The 22,341-nt window shown below is 36.1% G+C and overlaps 1 protein-coding gene and 1 pseudogene across 2 annotated transcripts; one reads left to right on the forward strand and one right to left on the reverse strand.

The window, feature by feature from the left end:
• Nucleotides 1–505: 505 nt before the first annotated feature.
• On the reverse strand, nt 506–21,158 carry LOC122032942 (chloride channel protein CLC-d-like). Of its 2 annotated transcripts, none has more exons than XM_042592256.1 (23): nt 20,621–21,158; nt 20,453–20,525; nt 16,015–16,236; nt 15,895–15,941; nt 15,726–15,824; nt 15,063–15,137; nt 14,793–14,881; nt 10,214–10,354; nt 10,054–10,124; nt 9,859–9,938; nt 9,318–9,458; nt 8,881–8,940; nt 8,718–8,792; nt 4,956–5,107; nt 2,553–2,688; nt 2,348–2,479; nt 2,188–2,265; nt 2,053–2,108; nt 1,882–1,962; nt 1,640–1,793; nt 1,464–1,565; nt 1,354–1,395; nt 506–924 (listed from the first exon to the last, which is right to left on the reverse strand). In XM_042592256.1, the coding sequence occupies exons 1-23, from the start codon at nt 20,798–20,800 to the stop codon at nt 907–909; spliced, it is 2,304 nt and encodes a 767-aa protein (XP_042448190.1). In that variant the 5' UTR covers nt 20,801–21,158; the 3' UTR covers nt 506–906. The 2 variants fall into 2 exon arrangements, with proteins under 2 accessions (XP_042448190.1, XP_042448189.1); XM_042592255.1 differs by having other exon boundaries at nt 1,349–1,395.
• On the forward strand, nt 6,577–6,720 carry LOC122033046 (annotated as a pseudogene).
• Nucleotides 21,159–22,341: the final 1,183 nt, after the last annotated feature.

The raw sequence follows: 22,341 nt of genomic DNA on the forward strand, positions 1-22,341 counted from the left end.
TTAATAAATTAGCATACAGTTTTGAGTTTTTCATAGCTTTTTACTGGGAAGAGTCTTCTTGGAGATTCATTAATATTATAGTTTCTAATTCTCGTCTTCAATATCTTTCGGCGCCCATCATGGCTATGAATTACTTGGACAGAAATGAATCGAGTCAAGCCAACTTGAGGCGCGCAAAGTCAGATCAGAAGGAAATAAAATACATGAAACACAAAGTTAATATGCGAAATATTACTTTTTAAATTCTGACGGATAGATATTGCAAACTATTTTGGTTCTAGGCAACTCACAGTGGGTACTTAGATGATTACAATAATGCCCCCGAAGTTGACTGAGTTGGTCATCTTATTATAGAATTGTCAAATCAAGTATGTCAATTCCCAACAAAATCAAAAAAACTTACCCTCTATGTGGTGACCTGCTAAATCTTCTTATTGACACCAACAGTATGAGGTGCCCGAAGAATCTTTTGCGAAATCAAATGATTACAATATTAAGATGTTAATATCAGAACAGATCACATGCTCAAGAATATTACACAAAAAGTAGATGTACAATCACATATTTTCAGCCACTTATTGCTTGTAAAAGCTTTACATTTTCTATTTACTGAACCTGCGGCTACTTTTGAGTTTTGGCCCTACAAAATAATTCCACCATCTATTCTCCCTATTATAAAGATGTTAAGGCAAAATAATAACAAAAGAAGAATTTCTAGTTTTATCTATATATTAGACATTGAGAATGATCCAGTATATAATAACGTTCTCCATAGCATGGTGGATGGAAATGCATATAGAATATTGATGCCATGCCACCGAAAAGAAGATAGTATATTGCTATTCTTGGACGAGGAGACTATCCAGGAGAGGGTGTTCCAGATGTGTGTGTCGACCATTTGCTCTTCTATCTTGATGTTGATCTCTGAAATAAAAACAAAAGCCATCAATTAGAATACACTACAAAAACAATTTCAACAATTCTCTTTTTCTTCATAAAAAAGAAAGAAACAGCATAATTATCATTGGTTAGTAAAAAACAGATTGAGTTTGGTAATGTCATATCAAACAATTAATGATAGTATATTAAAGCATCAAATGCAATTAGGGCACATCCTAACATTTGCATAACATTTGCAATTGTCTGGAATCCTCAAGGTTGGATAAATTTCAACAAAAAGCTTTGAGACAAGAAAGTTTGTTGATTGGCCAAGGCACAAACAAGAAATATTTGTTTGTAAGGAGGCATAGATGCGTATGACTTCCACTTGTTTGACTTATGCATGTAAACTACCAATGATAAACTTATTCTGAATCACTGAGCAACTTAAGTGAAGTGGTGTAGAGACCTTACACTAGTTGATTGAAGTTCCACGGTGGCAGAACTATCACTCTCCTGTAATTCAACATGTAACATTAGTGTCACCACCAGGTTCTGATAAATGACAAAATCTGTCATCTCACCTCAACTAACAAATCCTTCCTAGTGATTAAACCCATAACACGTGAAGGACGAGGAACAACGAATATATGCCTCAGTCCTAATTGCCGGAAAAGATTGTACACCTGTCATTATTGATTTCATAGATGAGTATGTAGAGGAAACTAGTTCCAACACAAATACAAAAAGTTCCATTTACCTTCGCTAAAGACATGTCTTCTGGCACAATGTATGGGCAAGGATTTAGAAACGGTGCAAGATCGAGATAAAGTTCCATTTCATCCTCAGACAGATGAATTTCCTCAATCGACATTCCTTTGCTTGAAATAGGTTTGACAAAATCACTCAAGTGTCTAAAAAAGGAAATGAAAAGTAGGCAGTCACTCATTTGTAAAGAAGAAAAAATTGATTAAAATGTTAAAAGTAAAAAAAGGTACATACCTGTTGGATATTCCTCTCATCTCACAAGGAAAAGGATTGTTTTGAAAATCCAGCTTAGATTGTAGAAGTACCAATAAATGGCTGCAAAATCAAGACATTACAGAACTTAGCCACACTTTGATCAATTCTTCCAACACGCAAAGTTTTCTGTGTGATGACAAATGAAGATACCTGCGAAGAATGAGACCAATAACATGTGTCTCGCCATTATACCCTTGGTCTACCACCTATTATAAACCATGTGAATCAATTACAATAACTAATAAACTAAGTTATGAATATCAAATGTTCTGAGTTTTGACTCACTGGGAAGCCATTGTGCTTGGTGCTACGCAACACTGAAATAATTTCCCCAACTTTAGCTATGCGGGCGATGGACACAACCTTTAAATGCAAAGGCAGTCAAATGTTAAATAAAAATATGAATAAAAGAGCTATTCATATTTTAAAAGAGGTAAATAAGAACCTTTTGATTCTTGCAGACCTCCCTAACTGTCATGTTACGCATATAAAGCTTTGGTCGAGATTCAAGTAAGGGAATGCCTTTCAACTGAGCTTGTTCTTCATATAGGCCTTTATTAAAAAAATCACCAACAGACTGGATAGAAGAAAAAGTAAATTAACATGCTAGCCGAATTCATTATGCTTGTTAAAAATAAACAAATTCATACCTTTGATATTAGAAGAACCAGCATGATAAGGGGTAAGAGCTGTAAGTTATTTGTAATTTCAACCATAATGACACATAAAGAAACAGTCATCCGCATGGAACCACCAAGAAAAGAAGCAGCGCCAAGTAGAGCATATCTAAGAAGGAATTAAATTTCAAGAGTAAAGGGCACACGTCATTAACTATTGGTTCTTGATATTGAAAAAAAAACTAGAATCGTCGTACCCTAATATCACATCCCTTCAATAAGATAATGAAATGAAATGTTGAACCTAGAAATTCATAGAATCAACTAAGCTTTATCAATAATGCAAATCAGGCCATAGGATCATGAAATCCCAGATGGAACAGATGCAGACTTGCACCCTGATAGAAACACTGTTGAACACAACCTACCCTGTCAGGTTTATCAGAATTAGTGAAACAGCCCCTAGTTCCAACACTTTTTTTTTTTTTATTTTGTAATATAGATATCCAACTCTTACGATTCAACTAATCCTTGAGGTGACCGACCCGGCCCTACGGAAATTTTCCACCAGTCCACCAAGATAAATCAGAAAGCACAAATTGATCCTAGCGAACAACCCATGGTCAGCGTCACATGCTTTTCAAACTCAAGTATAATATGCCCTGGGTGAGATTTGAACCCTCGTTGCCTAGGAATCTTATTCCACCTCTTACAATCAGACATATGTGCCACCTCATAGTTCTTTGTTGGATTCATTGTTGTTTAATTGTCAATGGCACTCTGCCGCGGGCCGTCAAACCCCCATGCCCAAACTCCCCATCCAATTGGCCATGGCTCGTCTAACTATGTAGGTAGATTGCAGTTCACCTAACATTCACAATGATTCATCAAGGAGAGCAACCATATGTTCTCATGATCCTAAAAAAATCTTTTTACTTATGGTCAATATTGGATATCTTGTCTTCTCTTATCTGTTCTCCCCATCCCGCAACTATTTCAGTTATAGTAATGATGCATTCTTGTGCATGCTATGAATTTATGATGTTTGATATATTAATTTATTTGAATGACTGTCCAAAGTACAGTGTCCAACCTGTTTAGGTTCTAAACAGACTATCTTAATATGTTAAATCAGAATAATTGGTTGGTTCTTTGATTTTATTAGTGATTCATATGAGATTAATTTTTTAGTATTAATATAACTTGTCAGTTTATTTTGGTATATCCTTTTGTTCAAGAGAATAGGTTAATTAAGGTAATTTTCTGATTAGGTAATTTTTTTTGTTTAGAAAATAGAAATTCATTCCAAGTTTGAATGAGTTCAATATGAACAGGATTGTTTCTTTCCTACAATTGGTTTCCAAATTTTTGTTGATTACTTTTAAAGAGATCCCTCCACTTCCCCCTCCCTCCTCGATGTTAACCATATTATTTGTAATAAATTTTTTCTTTGGTGAATTTGGTCTTTGGTGGTGTATTAGCAACTAAGTTCAACAGAGAGAAATTATAAATAAGCTGTTTCTTGGATACCAGAATAAAGAAGGTTAAGTGTTTGAATCCATATAATAATATGTTGGTAGTGCATCAGTATCCGGAGGGCTTCTGCTTAAAGGTTAAGCATTTGAAACCACATAATAACAGTGTTTAGGAAATGGTTTAACCTTTTCCCTCCCACTCTGAATGGGAAATTGTTTCACATACAAGGTGAGGTGAAGACACCTCGTGGTTAAAATCAAAAAGAAAAAAAAATAAACATCTATTAAGTGGATAGAATAAGCTAATACTTGATGGAACTTTAGATGTTTCTGGACTATTCTTAAGAGAGATTGCTTTTGAGACAGGAAAAAAATAGTGCTAAAATCAAATTGGTAAAAACCATTTAGCTGAAAAAATCAGTAGGGCTTCAGTTAACATATAGTTAATGAATAAAGTATTCACAACTTTTTTACTATTCTTTAATGTGCCCTCATTGTACTTAGATCTATATAAGATGTCCTTAGAAATCTGACCAAGAAAGCTGCTCCTTTACCTTGCTATCCTCTTTTGTCGCATCTGATGCTTAACTTCAGTCAGATCTTCTCTTCTAATCTGATATCAAGCAACTTCAAATCTATCATGTGCCATTAAATTGGTCAATGCTGCATGGCACTAATGCAGCTATGTATTTGACCTATTTATCTAACTGCCCTGGCCATAACCTGTTTGTTAGAAACCAGGAGAGTCGCTTTATGTTTCCTCCGACTAGTTCTGCATTGAATTTTAGTATTTTAAGCCACATCTCACAACATGCTCACTTTATAGGGCCAAAACTGTATTAAGGTAGTAGGGATAAGGTGTTCTCTGTGTAGATATTTATTGTCTAAATCTTGTTTGGAGAATTTATGGGAAAAAGTAGTCAAACAGCACAAGAGAAAACTGAAAAGAAGCAGCACTTACGTTCCTTCCTCAACATTTAGTTTTTGGTAGAATTTGACCACAAACATTCCTACAAGACGTCCATAAGTTGATCCGATCATTATACCCGGCACAAATTGTCCAGCTGGAACAGCAGTCCCAAATGTCACCACTGCCAGGGAATAAAACATAACCTGGAAAATAATCAGAGTAATCTATTCACGCGATGTGTTTTTTATTGAAGTTGGTTGGAAAGAACGGACATATCAGGTTCCGAGTCAAACGTAGGATGTCATGAATCAAAAAGAATCATAAGTGCTAGAAACATTAAATAGGGGGAAAAAAGCCATTTTCAATTCTTCACTAGGACAAACTGATCAAAATTAGAAAGATACATATCAATTTAAGTTTGAAGGGCATATACACAAATTAATAGTGTACCAGAGAGTATAATACCCATGCAAAGCACAGGTAATTTTTCTTAAAAAAAAATAAGAAGCATTAAATTTGAAAAGTTAAAAAATTAATCTAACCTATACCGAACTAAATTGAAATATTTAATTCAAGTTGAATTTTATTTACTTACTATTTCAATTTTCTTTGATTTTACAAGAATAATATGAAAAAAAAATCATTACCTATCCTAGTTCAATTTTTTATTTTATTTGAGCCTAATTTAATATATTTTGAATTAGGGTTTTAAGCAAATCATTTTGTTTGTTTCAATTTGTTGAAAAATCTCGAAATTTCAAATTCAATTTTAATTTGTTTGTAAATTAAAAAATATATGTCACTAGAAATTAATATTTAAACTAAAAAAATGTCATATTTGGTCATTAACTTGCTTTAACTCAAACAAAATTCAATCAACTTGAATAGTTCAAGCTCAGTTTGAATTTGACTCGTATGCCAATTCTATTTGATTTTAAGAACACATAATAAGTTTATATTTGTCAGATTAATTTAAGTGAACACTCTTAATTAAATTATATGAAAGACACATACTAATATTGTTAAGCATCTAGGCATAGAGAGTTACTTCAATTTGAACCAAACTGAACTAGACTGACTTTAGATCAATTTTTTTTTTGTCAAATTTTACAAATTCAACCAAATAGAGTAGATATATAAATTAAATTACAACTAGAACAAATTTATATGTTTGGTTTGATTTAGTTTCATTTAAACCGAATTTGGACATCAATTTTGTAAGTATAATTTTTAAAATTACATACAATTTCCTATTAATATCGTACTATTTTATTAAGAATCTACCCCCTTTACTAACTAATTTTGATGAAACCCAAAAAAAAATTAAATTAATATCCTTTTTTCTTTTCACACCGTAAATAATTTCAAGGTTTATTAGTAATTTTCACAAGCACATTAATCAGGGATCTAGAGTTCAAGACTCAGCTGCAGTGTATTATTGAAAAAAATTTTCATTAACCAATCAGTGATCTAGAGTTCGAGACTCAGCTTTGTGGCGTATTATTGAGAATTTTTCTCTAGAGTTCGAGACTCAGGTGCGGTGTATTATTGAGAATTTTTCCCATTAATAAATTAGAAATCTAGAGTTTTATTTATTCCCACATCTTAGAATTGACAACACTACGAGCAAATAACCTTCTATAAATACCTTGGGCCGGCGATGTTAGAAAACATACTTTTCTCGACTTTTTGGCTAAGATCAAGTATGATATTAAATTAATTTTATATAAGGGGGAGTCCATTACTGTAGCTTGCTGCTGAGATTCTCGAACATCACCATAGTATTGCACTATTACATAGGTCTGGCGCACCCTTACCTAATTTATGGGCGCATTTTGGCTAAGATTAAGTGTAGTATTTATTTTTATCAATTTAATATATGATATAAAGAATTAAATTAATTTTTTATGAAGAAGAGTCCGTTATCTACACGCGTTCATGTATTATATTACACACGTAACCAGCAGCGGAGTCACGTATAGCGTTGGTGTGGCAGTTGTCCCATCTCAATTTTTTGTAAGTACCCTTAGAGTTCTTCCCTCATATCTCTCCTTGCACCTAGTATAAGGGGTCTAGCTCACGCAACGCGTGTGCACGATCGCTAGTTAATATAACAAACGAAATCGTCATTATGAATTTACATCAAACTTTATAAAACTTCAATCATTTTTCTATTTGGTTCAATTCCCAATAAACTAAAAGAAAATCAAACTAAAGATTTATAATGATTTAGTCAACTTTGATAATTCCAATCAATATGGTTAAATTTAAGCTGAATTGAAATTTTAATTGGTTGCAATTTGAATTTTCAGCTTGAACTAAAATATCAGGTTTTGTTAATAAAAAAATTTTAAAAAATATATTCAAGTATGATAAAAAATGAGATATATATATATAACGGAAAAAACTTGTGGCCTCATGTTTTTACCAAATTGTTGATATTAAAATTTAGGTTTAGGACAATCCAATCGGATGCAATCATGATTTACAATCTAGTTCAATATCAAGTGCACTAAACTTAGATTTAGTCATCATTCTAGGATGTGTTTTTTTCTGTGATATTACTAGGCATCAACAAATCAATATGCCAGATCAGGCTACAATATCACTAGTGACTAGTGTTGCATTATCTTAATTTTATTTTTTTCAATTTGATCTGAGGTTTATTTTAGTTAAAATTGTTAGTTCCAGCTTTAAGATAAATCTGAGCAAATTTAGTTATTTGACAATTGAAAGTGTTCTAAGATCACGAGTTATTCAGTTTTCATACAAGAATTCAGCGAATGTGTTGGCCACCATTTGGATGTTGAGAATCATTAAATGCTTATGTAGGCCCCCACGACTCCCAAACACTTATATTCCAAGTTCACAATAACTCACTATAAATTTCTAAACTACTCATTTATTATTCCTTTCACAATAAAATTATGCAGACTTTATATTCAAATGTGGAAGCCCAGTGGCAGCCTGTCAAATGTAAAACAAACAAATACTTGACTTGGACAAGTTGCTTAAGGACCCCTTCACCATCCTATTTTCTCATGAATTAGTCATGACATGACCCTCAAAAAACTATTAGCTTAAAGTTGCAACTACTTAGGAAACAAAATGAATATTTATCTTTTTCACATATTCAAAATGCACCCACAAGTACCTATTCTATTAATTTTGCAGTTACAATAGGAAGCTAAAATAGGAATAGTAAATACTTAGTTGCATTATTGTTCCTGAAATTATCAAGCAGCTGATTGGCAATCCCAAAATTCATCCAGTATAATCTAAATTTTTAAATGCTTGAATAACCACTCAACCAAGTCTCATGCAAAATGGATTACGGGAACTATCAATCATCTTGGTGATATCTGATTTAGGTAATTTGTCTTCTTTTTAGCTTCTTGTGTAGCGATGAGGAGGGGATGAACTGATTCACTACAATTCAACATTGAAGTGGTAGATATAAAGGAAGAAGGCCATGGAGACAAGGAAAGCCTTGTCCCATTTCATTCAAATTTTAATCAATTCACTAGTTCAAACAGACATTTAAATAAGGTATTTCGGGGCAAAGACGTAGTAAAAAAGCATCAAACATTGGATAGTCCAATGCCAAGATATACTACTCTAATACATACTCGTCCGTCATAGGAAAAGTGCGGATATAGGACCAAGATTTTACTCGATGCTTTGGAAGCTTCCAATAACCAATCTTAAACTGTAATCTATCTCAAATTTTGCAGAATGTAACATCTATAATTGAGGAACAAGAAAATAAAGCATACATGAGTGCTTGATTGAACAAAATGATAAAAGTAATACCAAAAAGATGACAAGGCTTTGCGCACTGTACTCATGGAATGTTTTTGCACTAAATAAATTTCGTATAGCATCATCCTGCCACAGATATATCAAGGTATGAAAAACGAGGGAAAAATTAAAGAAGTTCCTTTCCTGAACAACCCATAAGGCATTGATAGGACACCTGTGTATTGAAGAAGATTGTTGCCAAATCATTGTATTCTCTATCCTTAGTGCAGTGAAACTGTATACAGGGATATACAATTGTTAAACAAAAATATATATGGAAGATTTTAGAGTTTGCTAGAAGAAAGGTCGCAAAGTGGTCATAATACTTGGTGGCAAAAAGTCATATGTTGACCCCGAGCGCCCCCACATGACCAATCCCATGGTCATTAGAGAGGTAAATCACGGGTGACTTTTATTTTTTTTTTGCCTTTTGAACAGTGATCATTGCATGAGGGAGGGAGGAACTTGGCAAGCATTTCGCTGATAGGAATTGACCTCTAGACCTCTTGATAGCAACGCCCCATGCAATGACCATCTGCCCGTTCCGTAGGGACAAAGTGATTATAATACTTGATAAGCAAGAAGGTGGAATAGATACAAAAGAGATCTCACATTCACGAAATTTCCATCTGTCCCAGGTGGGCGGGGGCATTCAATGCCCTCTGAATCAGGGCATTGGCTACATCTTCTTAGAAGTGGTAAGCCAAAAGAGATAGCAGAGGTTACAAGGGATATTATGCAAACTTCCAAAATCTGAGACAAGCACAAGAGTTGACATCCACTTCAGATATATAAACAGCACTTGATAATAAGGCATCAAAAGACCATAGTAAAAAATAGCAAAAAAATGACTAAAGCTTTGGAGAATAGGCAAATTCCATGTCCTCCCACCCAAAAATAAAATAAAATAAAATCTAAATATTCACTTTATTCCCTCTTTTAAACCCGTGTGGAAAGTAAAAGCACAGAGTAAAAAACAAAATATCCCTTGTTTTCACGCATGGTAATATTAAAGAAATTGACATGGGATTTTATAATCTTTTCAGTCTACCTGATTTGTATTAACTTATATAACATGTTGAGAGTAGGGATTAAAGGAGTACAGAGACGTTAACCTAGAAAATATTTCAAGCAATACTACCCCATAGCATACCTTGACTCTGTTTCCCTTCTTATGTAAAGAATTTCTGCGCCAACTTGTTATATAAAGTGTAAGTTGATTAAATAGGGCTCCTGGAGAATGACAGAGCACAGCAAAAGACATTTGGCAACCAATAGGCTAAGCAAAATTTGTATACATGATTTCAACTTGGAGGTTCATAAAAATTTTGGCTCGTGAAAGACTTACCTAGAAGACCACCAATCACCCCAATAATAGCCATAGGAAGAAATTCCTGAAAAGAGTAGTCTTCTTGACCACTTTAAGTAAGAATTTATCAAAATTCAGAATCAATTGATCAAGCATTATTGAAAGAAAATGTTGGTGGATAATAAGATGGAATACTGACCCTGATATGTCCCAGATAATGAAGCCACCAGAACCAAAATGTCCACATTTCCCACTCTTGCACCAGTTCATTGCCGATCTTACCACCACAGCCACAACAGCCGATGTAAAGAACACTCTCCACATAAGCTGACTTCTCCACCTTCAATAGTAAATAAGACCAAAGTTTTCAAGTTATTTGTTCTTATTCCAGCATCAGTAACAAAATTGAACCAAGATGAAATTTCATGTTCATTTAGTTTGAATCATCACTAGTCTTATCTAATGTTGATTATCAATCCAAACAGAACTTGCTAATGAACATTTTAAATGCTTAAGACAATTTTTTAACCAGGATATACAACAGCTTAGCATGGAGAACATTGTTGTTCCGTGTTACAATTTCAGTCTAATTGATATTCTAATGAAATCACCAATGCATCTCTCTTGGCATCCTCATATACCAATTGCTTCAGATCCAGTATCATCAAGCTAAATGGTTCCGATTATCTTCATGTGTGTGGATCATTTAGATTCTTGTTGATTCATGGAAAGGATAGTCACCTCACACCACAGCCTAGGATGCTAGTAACTCAGGATGAAAGAGTTCTGATGTCACTTTGTTTAGCTATTCAATTTGAGGGAAGCACCATATTCCATGATGCTTCTTGCTATTGAAGGAGATATGGAATTATATCTATTTTATGTATTCTAATGAGAAGAATGGCTCTCAGATTTATTGGATATATAAATTTTTTATTGAAATCAAGTTAATTGACTGTAACACAAATACTTTGTCCTCCAAGGCAAGTGAAAAATATTTGCCATATATCATCCTTATCTCCATTGTTCTTTCTGAAGCACCAGCATGGAGATTCCAAATCAACAATCTTTTTAGTTTTGAACTCTTGAAAACTCTCATGGTGCTATTCAATCACACACGCTTGCAAATGACGCAATAACTCTTCTTTCCAATACTTTAGCTCATGCGCTTCATGCTTCTCATGCATTTGCACCTGCAACCTCCATGTTTTCTTCTTCAGATGTTGTTACTCATGTTGTTGGGTGAGGGTGTGAAGGTGGTGGGCATGCTAGTGTTCATAGAGGAAGATCATTTCCTTATGTTCAATATGACCACAACAGCAATATAGAAGACCATTCTCACCTTAAGCATCTTATTAAGGTTCCATCCTGTGCTCAGTGGTAGAACTACCTTTACCACTATCCTTAACATCATAGTTTTCTTTATTATTGGGGAACTATGTTTGTTTATATTTTCTCCATGTTCTTATACTAGGACACTACAACCTAAGTTATTCCTCCACTTGTATTTTCTTAGGTACTCACACAGTTGTTATGATTCATTGTTTTATTGCTCTTGTTTACCTACTGAAGTCACACTCTTTGGAATTGCCATATCTTTTGGACTTCTTGCCATCTCCACCTGCATCTATAACACTTCCTCTACCAGTTATTCAACATCATCATTCCTCCATTATAAGGTTATCATCAATGAAGGGAATTCCCTTCAATAGATCCTCAACCTTCACTAGCCCATCTCTATAATCAACACAATTAGCCTCATATGACTCTTTAAAAGGGTAGGTGCACCCTCACCATGCAGCCCTCATGCTCCTCTCACACATTTGATGTCATCTTTTCACAATTTTGTCTTTGCTTGTATCCTTTGTGACAATACTAAGACCATTTCATGATGCCCTTGGTGATATCCAATAGAAACATGTCATCAATGAGATGTTTATTGTTGGATCTAGTTTCTCTACATCCTGGAGTCAGTCTACTTTATGATGTTGGGTATCACAGCTAGATATTCCAAATGGAAAAATTAAACGGTACACCACTCAATTATTTTTCTAAATATGGTTAGACTTACAATATTGAATATTTTAGGACATCTTCACCATTTGATGGTCTTTATTTTGTGTTGAGTTCTTTAGCAATCAATCAAAGATGAGAAAATTGTTTCTTTCAGATGGTGACCTTGTTGTTGAGGTAGACAAGGAAGAACACTAAGTTATAAAGGAGACTAAATTATGCAAGATCAAAATGACAACTCATGGCCTCAGACAAAGTCACTGAATGAAATCGAGAAATTATCTTAGGCAACACTAAAATTCAAGTAATGTTTGTTGGGAATAATGCCTCAAGAATAGCTGCTTACATTGTTTACAATGATGCCACATGTAAGAACTTGCTGAAGTTGGTATGTGAAAGCTAAAGTTGCCCCCAAAGACATGGAGAGTCGCATGATTTTGTTGGAATGAAATTCCACTTACAGTTAAAAAGGAAGTGTGATGGATTGTCTACAATAAAAAAAACTAGATAGATGAGCCTATAGATGATATCATAACTTTTGAGTCATAGACTATGATGAGAAGGTGATGATCAAAAATTGTGCTCATATGAGAAATTTATCTTAATATCCTACTAGAGATATCTGCTTTGTGGTTCATTCAGTAAGTTAATTTAAAACACATTAGAAGTATCATTCGGAAGTAGTACAGAATTTTATAATATCTTAAACGCTCTTTGAAGAAATTCATACTCTACGAGAAGAATTGACACCGAAAAATTAAAGCATTCTTCGTGCAGACTATGTGAAGTTGCCACTTAAAAATAACTACTTCAAGATAATGTATTCTATGCCACAAACATTATAGCATTTTTTGTTGCAGCAAATTTACCACTTATCAAATATCTACTTCCGGACAATATAATATATTCTGTGCAACAAGCTAAGCATAAGCGATATACAAGGTTTAAAATTTCGACCCGTGCCGAAGTTTCGGTCCTGGACCGGAACAATACGGTTTTAGTACCGTATCGTACCATGCCGATATAATTTCAGTATTTTTTAAATATAAAATATATTAATTAAAAACTAAAATATTTAACATAAATATTTAAAAAATAAACAAGATAAAAAATAATCTTTTAAAAAAGGAAAAGATATGAAAATAGATAAATAAATAAATAAAAATTTTATTATAATTTTTAAATTAAACTCAATAAAATATAAAATTAATTAGATAATTTTATTAGGGTTTAATAAATTCTCTTTAGATTATCTCCACCACAACTAGGAGTTGATTAAAAAAATTAACTTAAGTTTAATTAAAAAAATCTGAAATCCGACACCACTCGTGAGCCCGCACGACTTCGGTGTTGTCGCAAGGTTGCACGACCAGCCATGGCCACGGGGATTGCATGACTTCTTCGACGTGACCACGTTGGTCATTCGACCCCTCTGCAGTGACCGCAGAATCACACGATGCCTCCACGGCGGCAGCGAAAGGATTATGCAACCTCTCCGCTACTGTTGCAGGGTCGAGCGGCCCCGTGTGTCCACGGGGTCGCGCAACACGTCGCACTTGTCGTGGGTCTGGTGTCGGGGTCGTGCCGGTGCCAGTCGCTGAGCGGAACGAGACGTTTCGACCATTTCAGCACGACACTTTAAACCATGGCGATATATATGCTTGAACATGAGGGAAATTGTTAGAATAAATAGGGTTTTAGTACCAGATTGCTAATCAACCTAGGAGTATTAGACACAGAATCCATTCATATGTGGTGCATTATTTTACTCGTTAATTTTAATTAGATATGAATTTTATCCTTTAACTTGGTACTAGAGCAAACAATCTTCTGTTAGAATCTTGCTAATGTCAATATTCCAAAAGTGCCCATTCAAATTAATCCAAATGATAGACTTGGGTCAGATAATAAATCCACTTCCAAAACAAGGAAGAGTGTTGATAACACAAATTGTTAACTGAACCATTTTAAAGAAAGTTGGAGGTTTTTGGTTAAGTAATTAAATGGTTTTTCATCTAACGAAATTTCACATGGATCACTGCATCTGCATTGCAGATTAGTTGGAAGCCTATGTGAAATTCAGGATAACTCATATGCTGCAACAATGAAGATATTATCTAATTGGAAATGTAATTGAGGTGCATATTCAAAAGTGAAAGAAACAAAACATGATTAAGTAGTTGAATTGATTTATGGTTTACAAGATTAGCTAATTCAAATCAAGGTGAGTCATTCAACACAAGCATTATCATTATTTGATTCTTCAGTGATCTTGGCTACTCTGAGCCCAAGATGTCTTTACCCATTTGACCTACCAGTGGTGGTAGTAATTGGATAATTCCAATATGTCCATTGAGGCATCAAGTCACAGATAGCTTTTCCCTATTAAAGCTGTTTCCTTCGAGCCAATATCATCAGTTAAGCCAGCAAATTTCAGATAGTCCCAAATTGATACATGAACTGTCAATTTAGTAGACCTATTTCTACCACCACATTCAATAAATCTTATGAAGACTGAACCTAACATGAAGGTTGAGATTATCGACTCTGAAATGACAAAAGAAAATCAATTCTAGAAAATTTTTTATATATATGAGCAATTTCTTAATAATTATAAAAGTAATTTACAGAAGAGCTCACTTGTTAAGAAAAGTTTTAATAAAATAGTTATCATCTATTGGATACACAAATATAGGAACATTTTGTATCATTAGAAATGAGAACAATAGTCACTAAGAAAAAAGAAGAAATGGTTAAAAGATTACCATGATGTAACTTCATAAAATTCAAACAATACACCGCCAACTGGAGCTCTAAAAGCAGCAGCAACCCCAGCCGCACATCCACATGTCACCTTTTCAAAAATTTAGCAAACAGTCAAGAACATCTAAAGAAACACCAAGTTTCGCAAGCCAATTAAGTGTATTAAATCATCCTAATCTGCTGAGAGCAACAGACAGTAATTGTACAATGCAATATTTCCTGATAAAATGAAGGAGAAACCAAAATATTATTAACTCAATAATGTAACATACAAGATCACGCCGATCACGATCACTCTCAAAAATCCGTACCCACTTTGAACTTAAGTGGTACTTCTTGGTTCCACCCTACATGATACAAAAAGAACAAAATTAGCATGATCTACTCAGTTAATTAAATCATCCAGATAAACAACATAAAGGAACAAAAATTCTCCATGCAGATTCAATAAAAGAGTTTGCAAAGTTGATTTTGAATTGTTCAACTCTGAGACAAACATCGTAATGAATTAAATCAGTTACATTCATGTAATCAAAAGATCCATTTTGTTAATGGAAATCCTACTGAACCAAAAAAACATTCCTATAAACTTTTTTATAGAAACCCTTAAAGACATTTCAACATTGAAAAACAACTTGGATAATGAAAAATCCTTTTGAAGGATGCATCTATAGGTATTTACAAGCAAGTTTGCCGAGGCAACCCACAGTCCATTGGTTTAAATAGGCAAACCGGACAAGTAAGATCTAGCCCACAAAGCACTTAGAGTTAATTAGGACTACAGGTGTTAAAAGTTAAAAGAGGTGGACTACAGCTGTGTTGAAATAAGGTAGAAAGATTATTGTAACTTGTAAGTGATGCTTCAAAAGGCTTAATATAGGCATTATACTAGTTAATAATTAAGCATAAATTAGTTTGAAAAGAACAAAATTTACTTGTCCGAGAAGAGAAGCAATACAAGCACCAGTATGAACCAGTGGTCCTTCTTTACCCAGAGCAAGTCCACCTCCCACAGAGCCAATACTTCCAAAAATCTAGATTAGAGAATAGGCATTAATACCTCTTCTCAACCATAACAACCAACACCATAGAAAGAAAAAATACCTTCCCGATCAAAGTTCTGAAAAGAAGAATTCCAGGTGTATCAACTCCTGCCCATACCTCTCAGTTATTTACTTTCATTCTAGGTGATAGCATACAACTTTGAGTATAGGAACTGCTTACCATTTAAGTAACCCTTAATCTCTGGTATACCAGAGCCTGCAGCTGCTGGTGCAAACTTTGTCACAATGAAAACAGAAGATAAAACAAGACCCAAGTTGAATAATATGAACACCAAAAAGCCAGCAAAATATGAATGCTGTATTATAGAGAAAGTTGCAGCATATTTCCAGCCCGAAAAGTTTTCAACAGCTAGATTAATGAAAACAGCAGCCAAAGCAGTACCTGAGGGAAAAGATGGTAAATATAGGATTCGGTAAATATCACAGAAAAATAAAACACAAACCAATATGGATTTAACTATTTAAGCATGATTTTAGTAACTCATTTTGTATTGGTGTTACCAACAATAAATTCCGCATAAATCAATTGCCAGTGACCTGAATAAAATTGTAATATTTTTCTTCTTTTTTGGCACTCTGCAGGCCATTAGCACAATTAAACCCTTATTTCATCAGTGCATTATAACAAGATTCAAAATGCCAGTACCAGAACCAGTTCAAGTCCTAGACTAAACAGTTTGGTACTGGTGCCAACCTGGATGAAAAATGCTATAGATCAACCATGCTAACCTGGAACCAGCAACAGAGAGGGAGGTTTAGTAGCAAAAGAAGGGGAAAAGGGAGGAAGGTACTCGGTGGGTTTGGCAGAGAAAAAGCTCGCTATCCTACCCAATCACCACGAGGGCCTTGTTAGACCTTCCTCTATTCTTCCCACCAAGATTGCCACTGGATAGTCACTGATGACAAGAAAGGAAGTAGACATGATGTCACATTTCAATGTCATGCACATCTCGGAGTGAAAGCGCAGGACACCTCACCATATATGGGTGAGACAGCACCGAAGTTTCATACTATTCACTATAAGTAGGTTGTTTGATTTTGCTTAGTTATGTAAGCTATCCTTCCAACCACGACGAGTGCCTCACTAGACCTCTATTTTTCCTCATTGAGATCATTGTACAATGACCATTACAAGCTTGAAAGGAGGTAGATGTAATGTTATTTTCCATCTCAATTTGAGAGCAAAATGGGGCATGTCACCCAATATGAGCTAGATGCGACCTAAATCTCAAGCCATTTACTATAAGCAGCCTGTCTATTTTGGCTTAGTTATGTAAGTTTGCATTCATAATTTATCACAAGGACTCGACAACTTGGCATAAAATCCAGCATGCACAAGAGGAAACAAAGGGAATGCAGCTATGACCATATTACTTTATTAGTCCATTTGTTCTTCTGCCATGATAGTGTTCTTCTGCATTCACGGACTTGGGGTTAAATCAAGTATGCATGGAAAGAAACAAGTGGAGCATAGCTACAAACATACTTAATACAACATGAAAATGGTTTCTCTCCATTTTGGGCTTACTTCATGTGCTACAACAATACTTCTAAACATTGCAATAGTACCATCTAGTTATGGTATGCAGTAATTCATAGCAACTCTTAAGATATGGTGTATTACTTTCATATAATGTTTTTGAAAATATCAGATGCACAATGTGTACACCACCAAACAAGACTCAAAATTTTAATTTATCAAGACAACTACAAACTTCGTTCTACTAGTATACAACTATGTATTTATCGTCTTTCTTGAAACCCACTGGTTGACACTAGGATGAATTTCCTTTGTATAATAACTAAGAGGTGAGAAAGTTGGATTAGGGTTTGACCTTCGTTAGTATGAGAAGCCTATTGTTTATAGATTCTTCTTTCTCTACATTTCGGCCACAAATTGCATCATTGTTCACATTGTAATTTCTAGTTACTCATTTGCATTAATAAAATCATTTGTTGCTCACTAAGATTTGCCGTCTTGATCAATGAAATAGAGAACACAGGAGGGCATAGACATAGAAAAGAAAGAATAGAGAGACAACCAAAGAGAAGACAATTGTTTTATTGTTGATAATTGTCATAGGCTAACAAGCTTATTTATACATATTATCAAAGTAATATACATGAAAAATATTATGATAAATATGGCAACATATGATGATAACTATGGTAATAATAAATATAGAAATAATGATAAATATGGTTGTGATTGCAATCCAAACATAGCAAGTCATCAAAATTTGAAACCAATTTCTGAATATTCTGAACTACTATCTTTGTCGTCATTACCCCAACAAACTCAACAGGAAGATGTTGAAGGTTGAGTTTGGTTGTCAATTTATCAAAACATCTTCTTTAACAAAATAACCAACCAAATCTTCTAAAGCAATGACCACCAATATGATCAACGCTAAGATCTGACATTATTATGGCCTTTGATGGAAGAGGGCAGCAGCTAGAAGAAGGAGATGAGGAGTTGTTGTTTGACGGCTGGAATCCTATCTATCACTGAAAAAAGAGCAACAGAGAAAGAAGGCTGTAGTTTTGGTGGCCAAAATTGCTGAGCAGGGAAGGAAAGGAAGAAAATCTGCTGTGCTAGGAAAAACCTAAAAGAAAAACTTGTTGTTGGCCAACTAGAAGATGGCTGAAAAGAGACAACACTTGATAGAGGAAAGACTACTGCAAAGCGGCTACTGCCTAAGAGGAAGATGTAGACGGAGAAGGGAGAGGAAGACAAACAGAGGGAAGTAGTTCGTTGTCCTTGAAATTAAGGAGAAGAAAAGTGATGTTGCACTTGTTACGGGAAAAACATGAAGAGGAAGAAGAAGAAGATGAATGGGCTACTACTTTTGAGAAGAGAAGTTTTCTGAATTGATGTTGAAAGAAGGGGAACTTGGCAAAGTGAAGGGAAAAGGAGCGCACGTCCAGGTGTTAGAAGAAAAGGATGGAAGAATAAGAGTAAAGAAGGAAGAGATGAGATGTGAGGGTGGTGACTCATGAAGAGGAGGAGATAGCAGCCATTTTTTCCCCCAGTAATGGTATCTTCCCACCAGACGAGCCAACTGCGCCACTACCCTATTTGCTTCTGTCACAAGTTTGAGTCTTGGAAATAACCTCTTACAAAGCAAGGTAAGGTTACGTACAATAGGCCCTTCCCTGGACCCGCATTGACGAGAGTTTCATACATCGGACTGCCCTTTATCAATTCTCAATCCACTTCAACCTTCAAGTTTCACCACTTATTATTATTCAACTTGGTAGATTTATTAATCTCATCACCTTCTTTTGCTTTTTTTTCTCCTTGTTTTTCCACTAGGATTGCTGGCTTCACAACTTCAATCTCATGGCAGTCCTCACTAGAAGCCCCACCCCAACTCTCTTCAAGATGAATTCTATCACATTCTGCGTGCTCCAACTTCATATTTTTACACCTTTTGCAATCTCTGTGTCACTTTTAAATTTTTGTTAACAGCTCTTCTACCTCACTGAGACTGATCCACAATGGTATAGCTATTGAGAATGCAACGATTCTACAAAACAAAGCTTTAACTAACTTATGAAGTTTACTCCTAGAGCAACTCATATCTCTATGCTTCATGTTTCTTTTATTTTCCAAAGGATGGAATTTTAACAGCAATCTTTATGTTCCTTGATATACACCTAATGGTATTCTTCCTCTGCACTAGGATAGCCTTCAGCTCCCATATGCATGCAACTAATGATGATAAACATAGAAAATGGTCAATAAGCATGTGCTTATTCTTGAGCAAACAAACTTGCCTCAAGTAGTTTGAGGATACATTAAGGGTGAAAACATCTCGATATAAGTGGTCGTTCTTGAGCACACAAACTCATGTCCTTAAGTAGTTTGAAGATACACTAAGGAAAGATACATGACCCACTCCAAGAAGTTGAAACATTATTCAGATAACTAGTAAGGACCACAACATCTCCAAGTATGTTAGATTCCTGATCCATTTCCTTACTGCAAGAACCAATTTTTACAAGAATTGAATTCTAGTTCTCTAACAGAAATGAATGCAAGAATTGAAAAAGTAAATACCTGGAGGACTGGGAATTATATTTCTCAAAGTACTTTTGTAGATTGTCCTTTGATGTTTCTTTTATGTAGCAAAGAAAGTGGATGAAAACTTAGAAATCCCAGCATGTTCCCTAGGATTTGTAAATAAAAAATTTCTTATTCTTGGAATTTTGGAGTCCTATATGTTATCGTTCCAAGTGATATAGCCTTGAATACATAAGTGAGATAAGATTTATGTAGGAGACGCTAAGTAGTTGGGAGAACAAGGCTTGATGATGATATTATCATTCCCCAAAAAAAAGGAATACATTTAAATAAGGATTTGGAATTTTCCAAATCCATCTTTTTCAAACAAGTTGTTCGTGTGGTCAATTATAACAACTAAGATTAAGATTCATGTCTTCTTATACACTCAGAACTAACAGCGCTTATGAGTACTTAAAATTACTATTATATAACTTTGATCTGAAATTGTGAACACAATGTGTCGAGTTATTCAGACGACCCCCAACAAATTCATTTAATTGGCATGTAAAGCATCTTCAAAACATCATACCGATGCCAATCAGTAGAGAGAACAACCATCTGAGGACTACATAATACGAAACCCAGAGCGTTCCTCTCTGCGCCTGCAAGGAAAGAGCCAAAGATCTCGTCTTCGTAAGATATATCACTAGAAATCCTGTTAATTTTGCAAGACCGGGTATCCTAGAGTACATCGCACCTGCTGTTCCCGGTAGGCGTGATTCTCGATGACCTCATAATCGAGGCTCTCGGAGCCGACGCCGTCGTTGCTCCGGTTAGCAAATTCGACCTCGGCAGCAGCGCCATCCTCGGAGCTCGGGAGGCGGGACCAGACGAGCTTGGCCGTCTCGATCCCGTTCTGAAGGTGATTCGACAGCATGGGGATGGGACCAGATCCAAACGAATCGGCTGATCCGCAAGAGATCCGATCCCGCGACGCGATTGGAGCTCCGCCACGCAGCACGCGATGTGGAAGTGGGCGATCAGAGACGGAAGGGACGGCGAAGAAGAGGAAGACGGAGACGAAGAGGAAGAGGAAGAGGAAGAGGAAGAGGAGAGGCAGATCGTGTTATGCTACGGAGCAGCAGGAGTGACGTTAGGAGAGAACCGAGCGTCGTCGCTAGCCGTCGGTTAAACGTGCCTTTTCCCCAAACTCGACGCCGATATTCCACCACGAGTCTTTCTTGACTCGAATCTCGAATTATAATCGTCGACGGTCGACAAGAGCAGAAGAGGCGGCGGCGATCAGTGGCTATAATTAGCGGGCTTTAACGTATCGTGTTCGATTGCGAGAGGATTTTACGTTGCATGATCCAAAATTGCATTTCAGCAAAACAGATGAATACAAGGGTACATTTGGTTAAGTCATCGTGTGTGTATACAGATTTGATATGCTGGGCGACGATTTATGTGTGACCGTGAGCGATGCACAGACGTAACATTGCCAGCTCGATTTCTCTATAAATAAAATATTTTTACTATTCTCTCTCTCCGGTCGGCCTCTTGTCACTCGCCGATCTCTCTCTCCCCCTCGCTTCTGTCGTCTCCCTCCCCGCTCTCTCTCGTTCCCTCGCTCCCTCCGTCTCCGGCGTCCTATGTCCGGCCGACACCTCTCTCTCGCGGGTGGCTGTTTAATATTAAAATCTCCCTCGCCGCTCTCACTCCCTTTCTCGCTCCCTCCTTCAAAGTCCTCCCTCGAAACTCGTCCCTCGCTCCCCCTTTCTCGCTCCCGGCGGAAAAGTTTCTCCGGTGTCTTCAATCGCACAGCTGCTGTGAGCTCCTACCACCTCACTCCAATTTAATTTGTGTATCCACACCGTTATAGCCTTCAAGAATTGTGTAATTGTATAAAGAAGCACCGCGCGACTGAAGTTCTAAACGTTCCATCAACTACTTCGCAGAAAACCGTCCTTGTAGCAGCTTGGCTTGGATTGATCGTTGTAGAAGGTCGGAAGGATTTATGCTATGACGTGGAAGGCCGACGGCTGTAACAACCGCCTGCTCTACTTCAGACCTTACTTTGCTGCTACAAGGTGTAGCAGCTACACGGAGAGGTAGCTGCTACACTGTGCAACAGTTAACTCTCCGTGTAGCTGCGACACCTTGTAGCAGCTAACTTCGCAAGTCGTTTTTCTAGCAACCCTATTTTCTAGCTAAGATTAACCCAGCAGCACGACTTTTCATATTACTCGATTTCTTTTATTCTCTCTCCCCTTCGCCACTCTGTTCAAAAGTTCCGCCGCGGAAATTACCCAAATTAAAATCTCCCTCGCCGACCTCTCTTCTCCCTCGCTCCCTTCCCTCTCCCTCGGCGCGCACTCTCTCTCTCCCTCGCTACCTCCCTCTCCGGCGTCCAGCGTCCGGCGTCCGACCGACCTCGCGCTCCCGCCGGGAAAGTATAGTATTAAAATCTCCCTCGCC

The sequence above is a fragment of the Zingiber officinale genome, chromosome 11A (genome assembly GCF_018446385.1).
Source record: "Zingiber officinale cultivar Zhangliang chromosome 11A, Zo_v1.1, whole genome shotgun sequence".
Lineage (NCBI taxonomy): Eukaryota > Viridiplantae > Streptophyta > Magnoliopsida > Zingiberales > Zingiberaceae > Zingiber > Zingiber officinale.

Excerpts from the sequence above, each read along its gene's own strand:
- LOC122032942 (XM_042592255.1), bottom strand. The coding sequence starts at position 20,800 with ATGCTGTCGAATCACCTTCAGAACGGGATCGAGACGGCCAAGCTCGTC. Across the intron at positions 9,459-9,858 it reads AGAAGGGAAACAGAGTCAAG|ATTTTGGAAGTTTGCATAAT; the intron begins GTATGCTATGGG and ends TGCTTGTCTCAG. Across the intron at positions 2,109-2,187 it reads CCAAGCACAATGGCTTCCCA|GTGGTAGACCAAGGGTATAA; the intron begins GTGAGTCAAAAC and ends GGTTTATAATAG.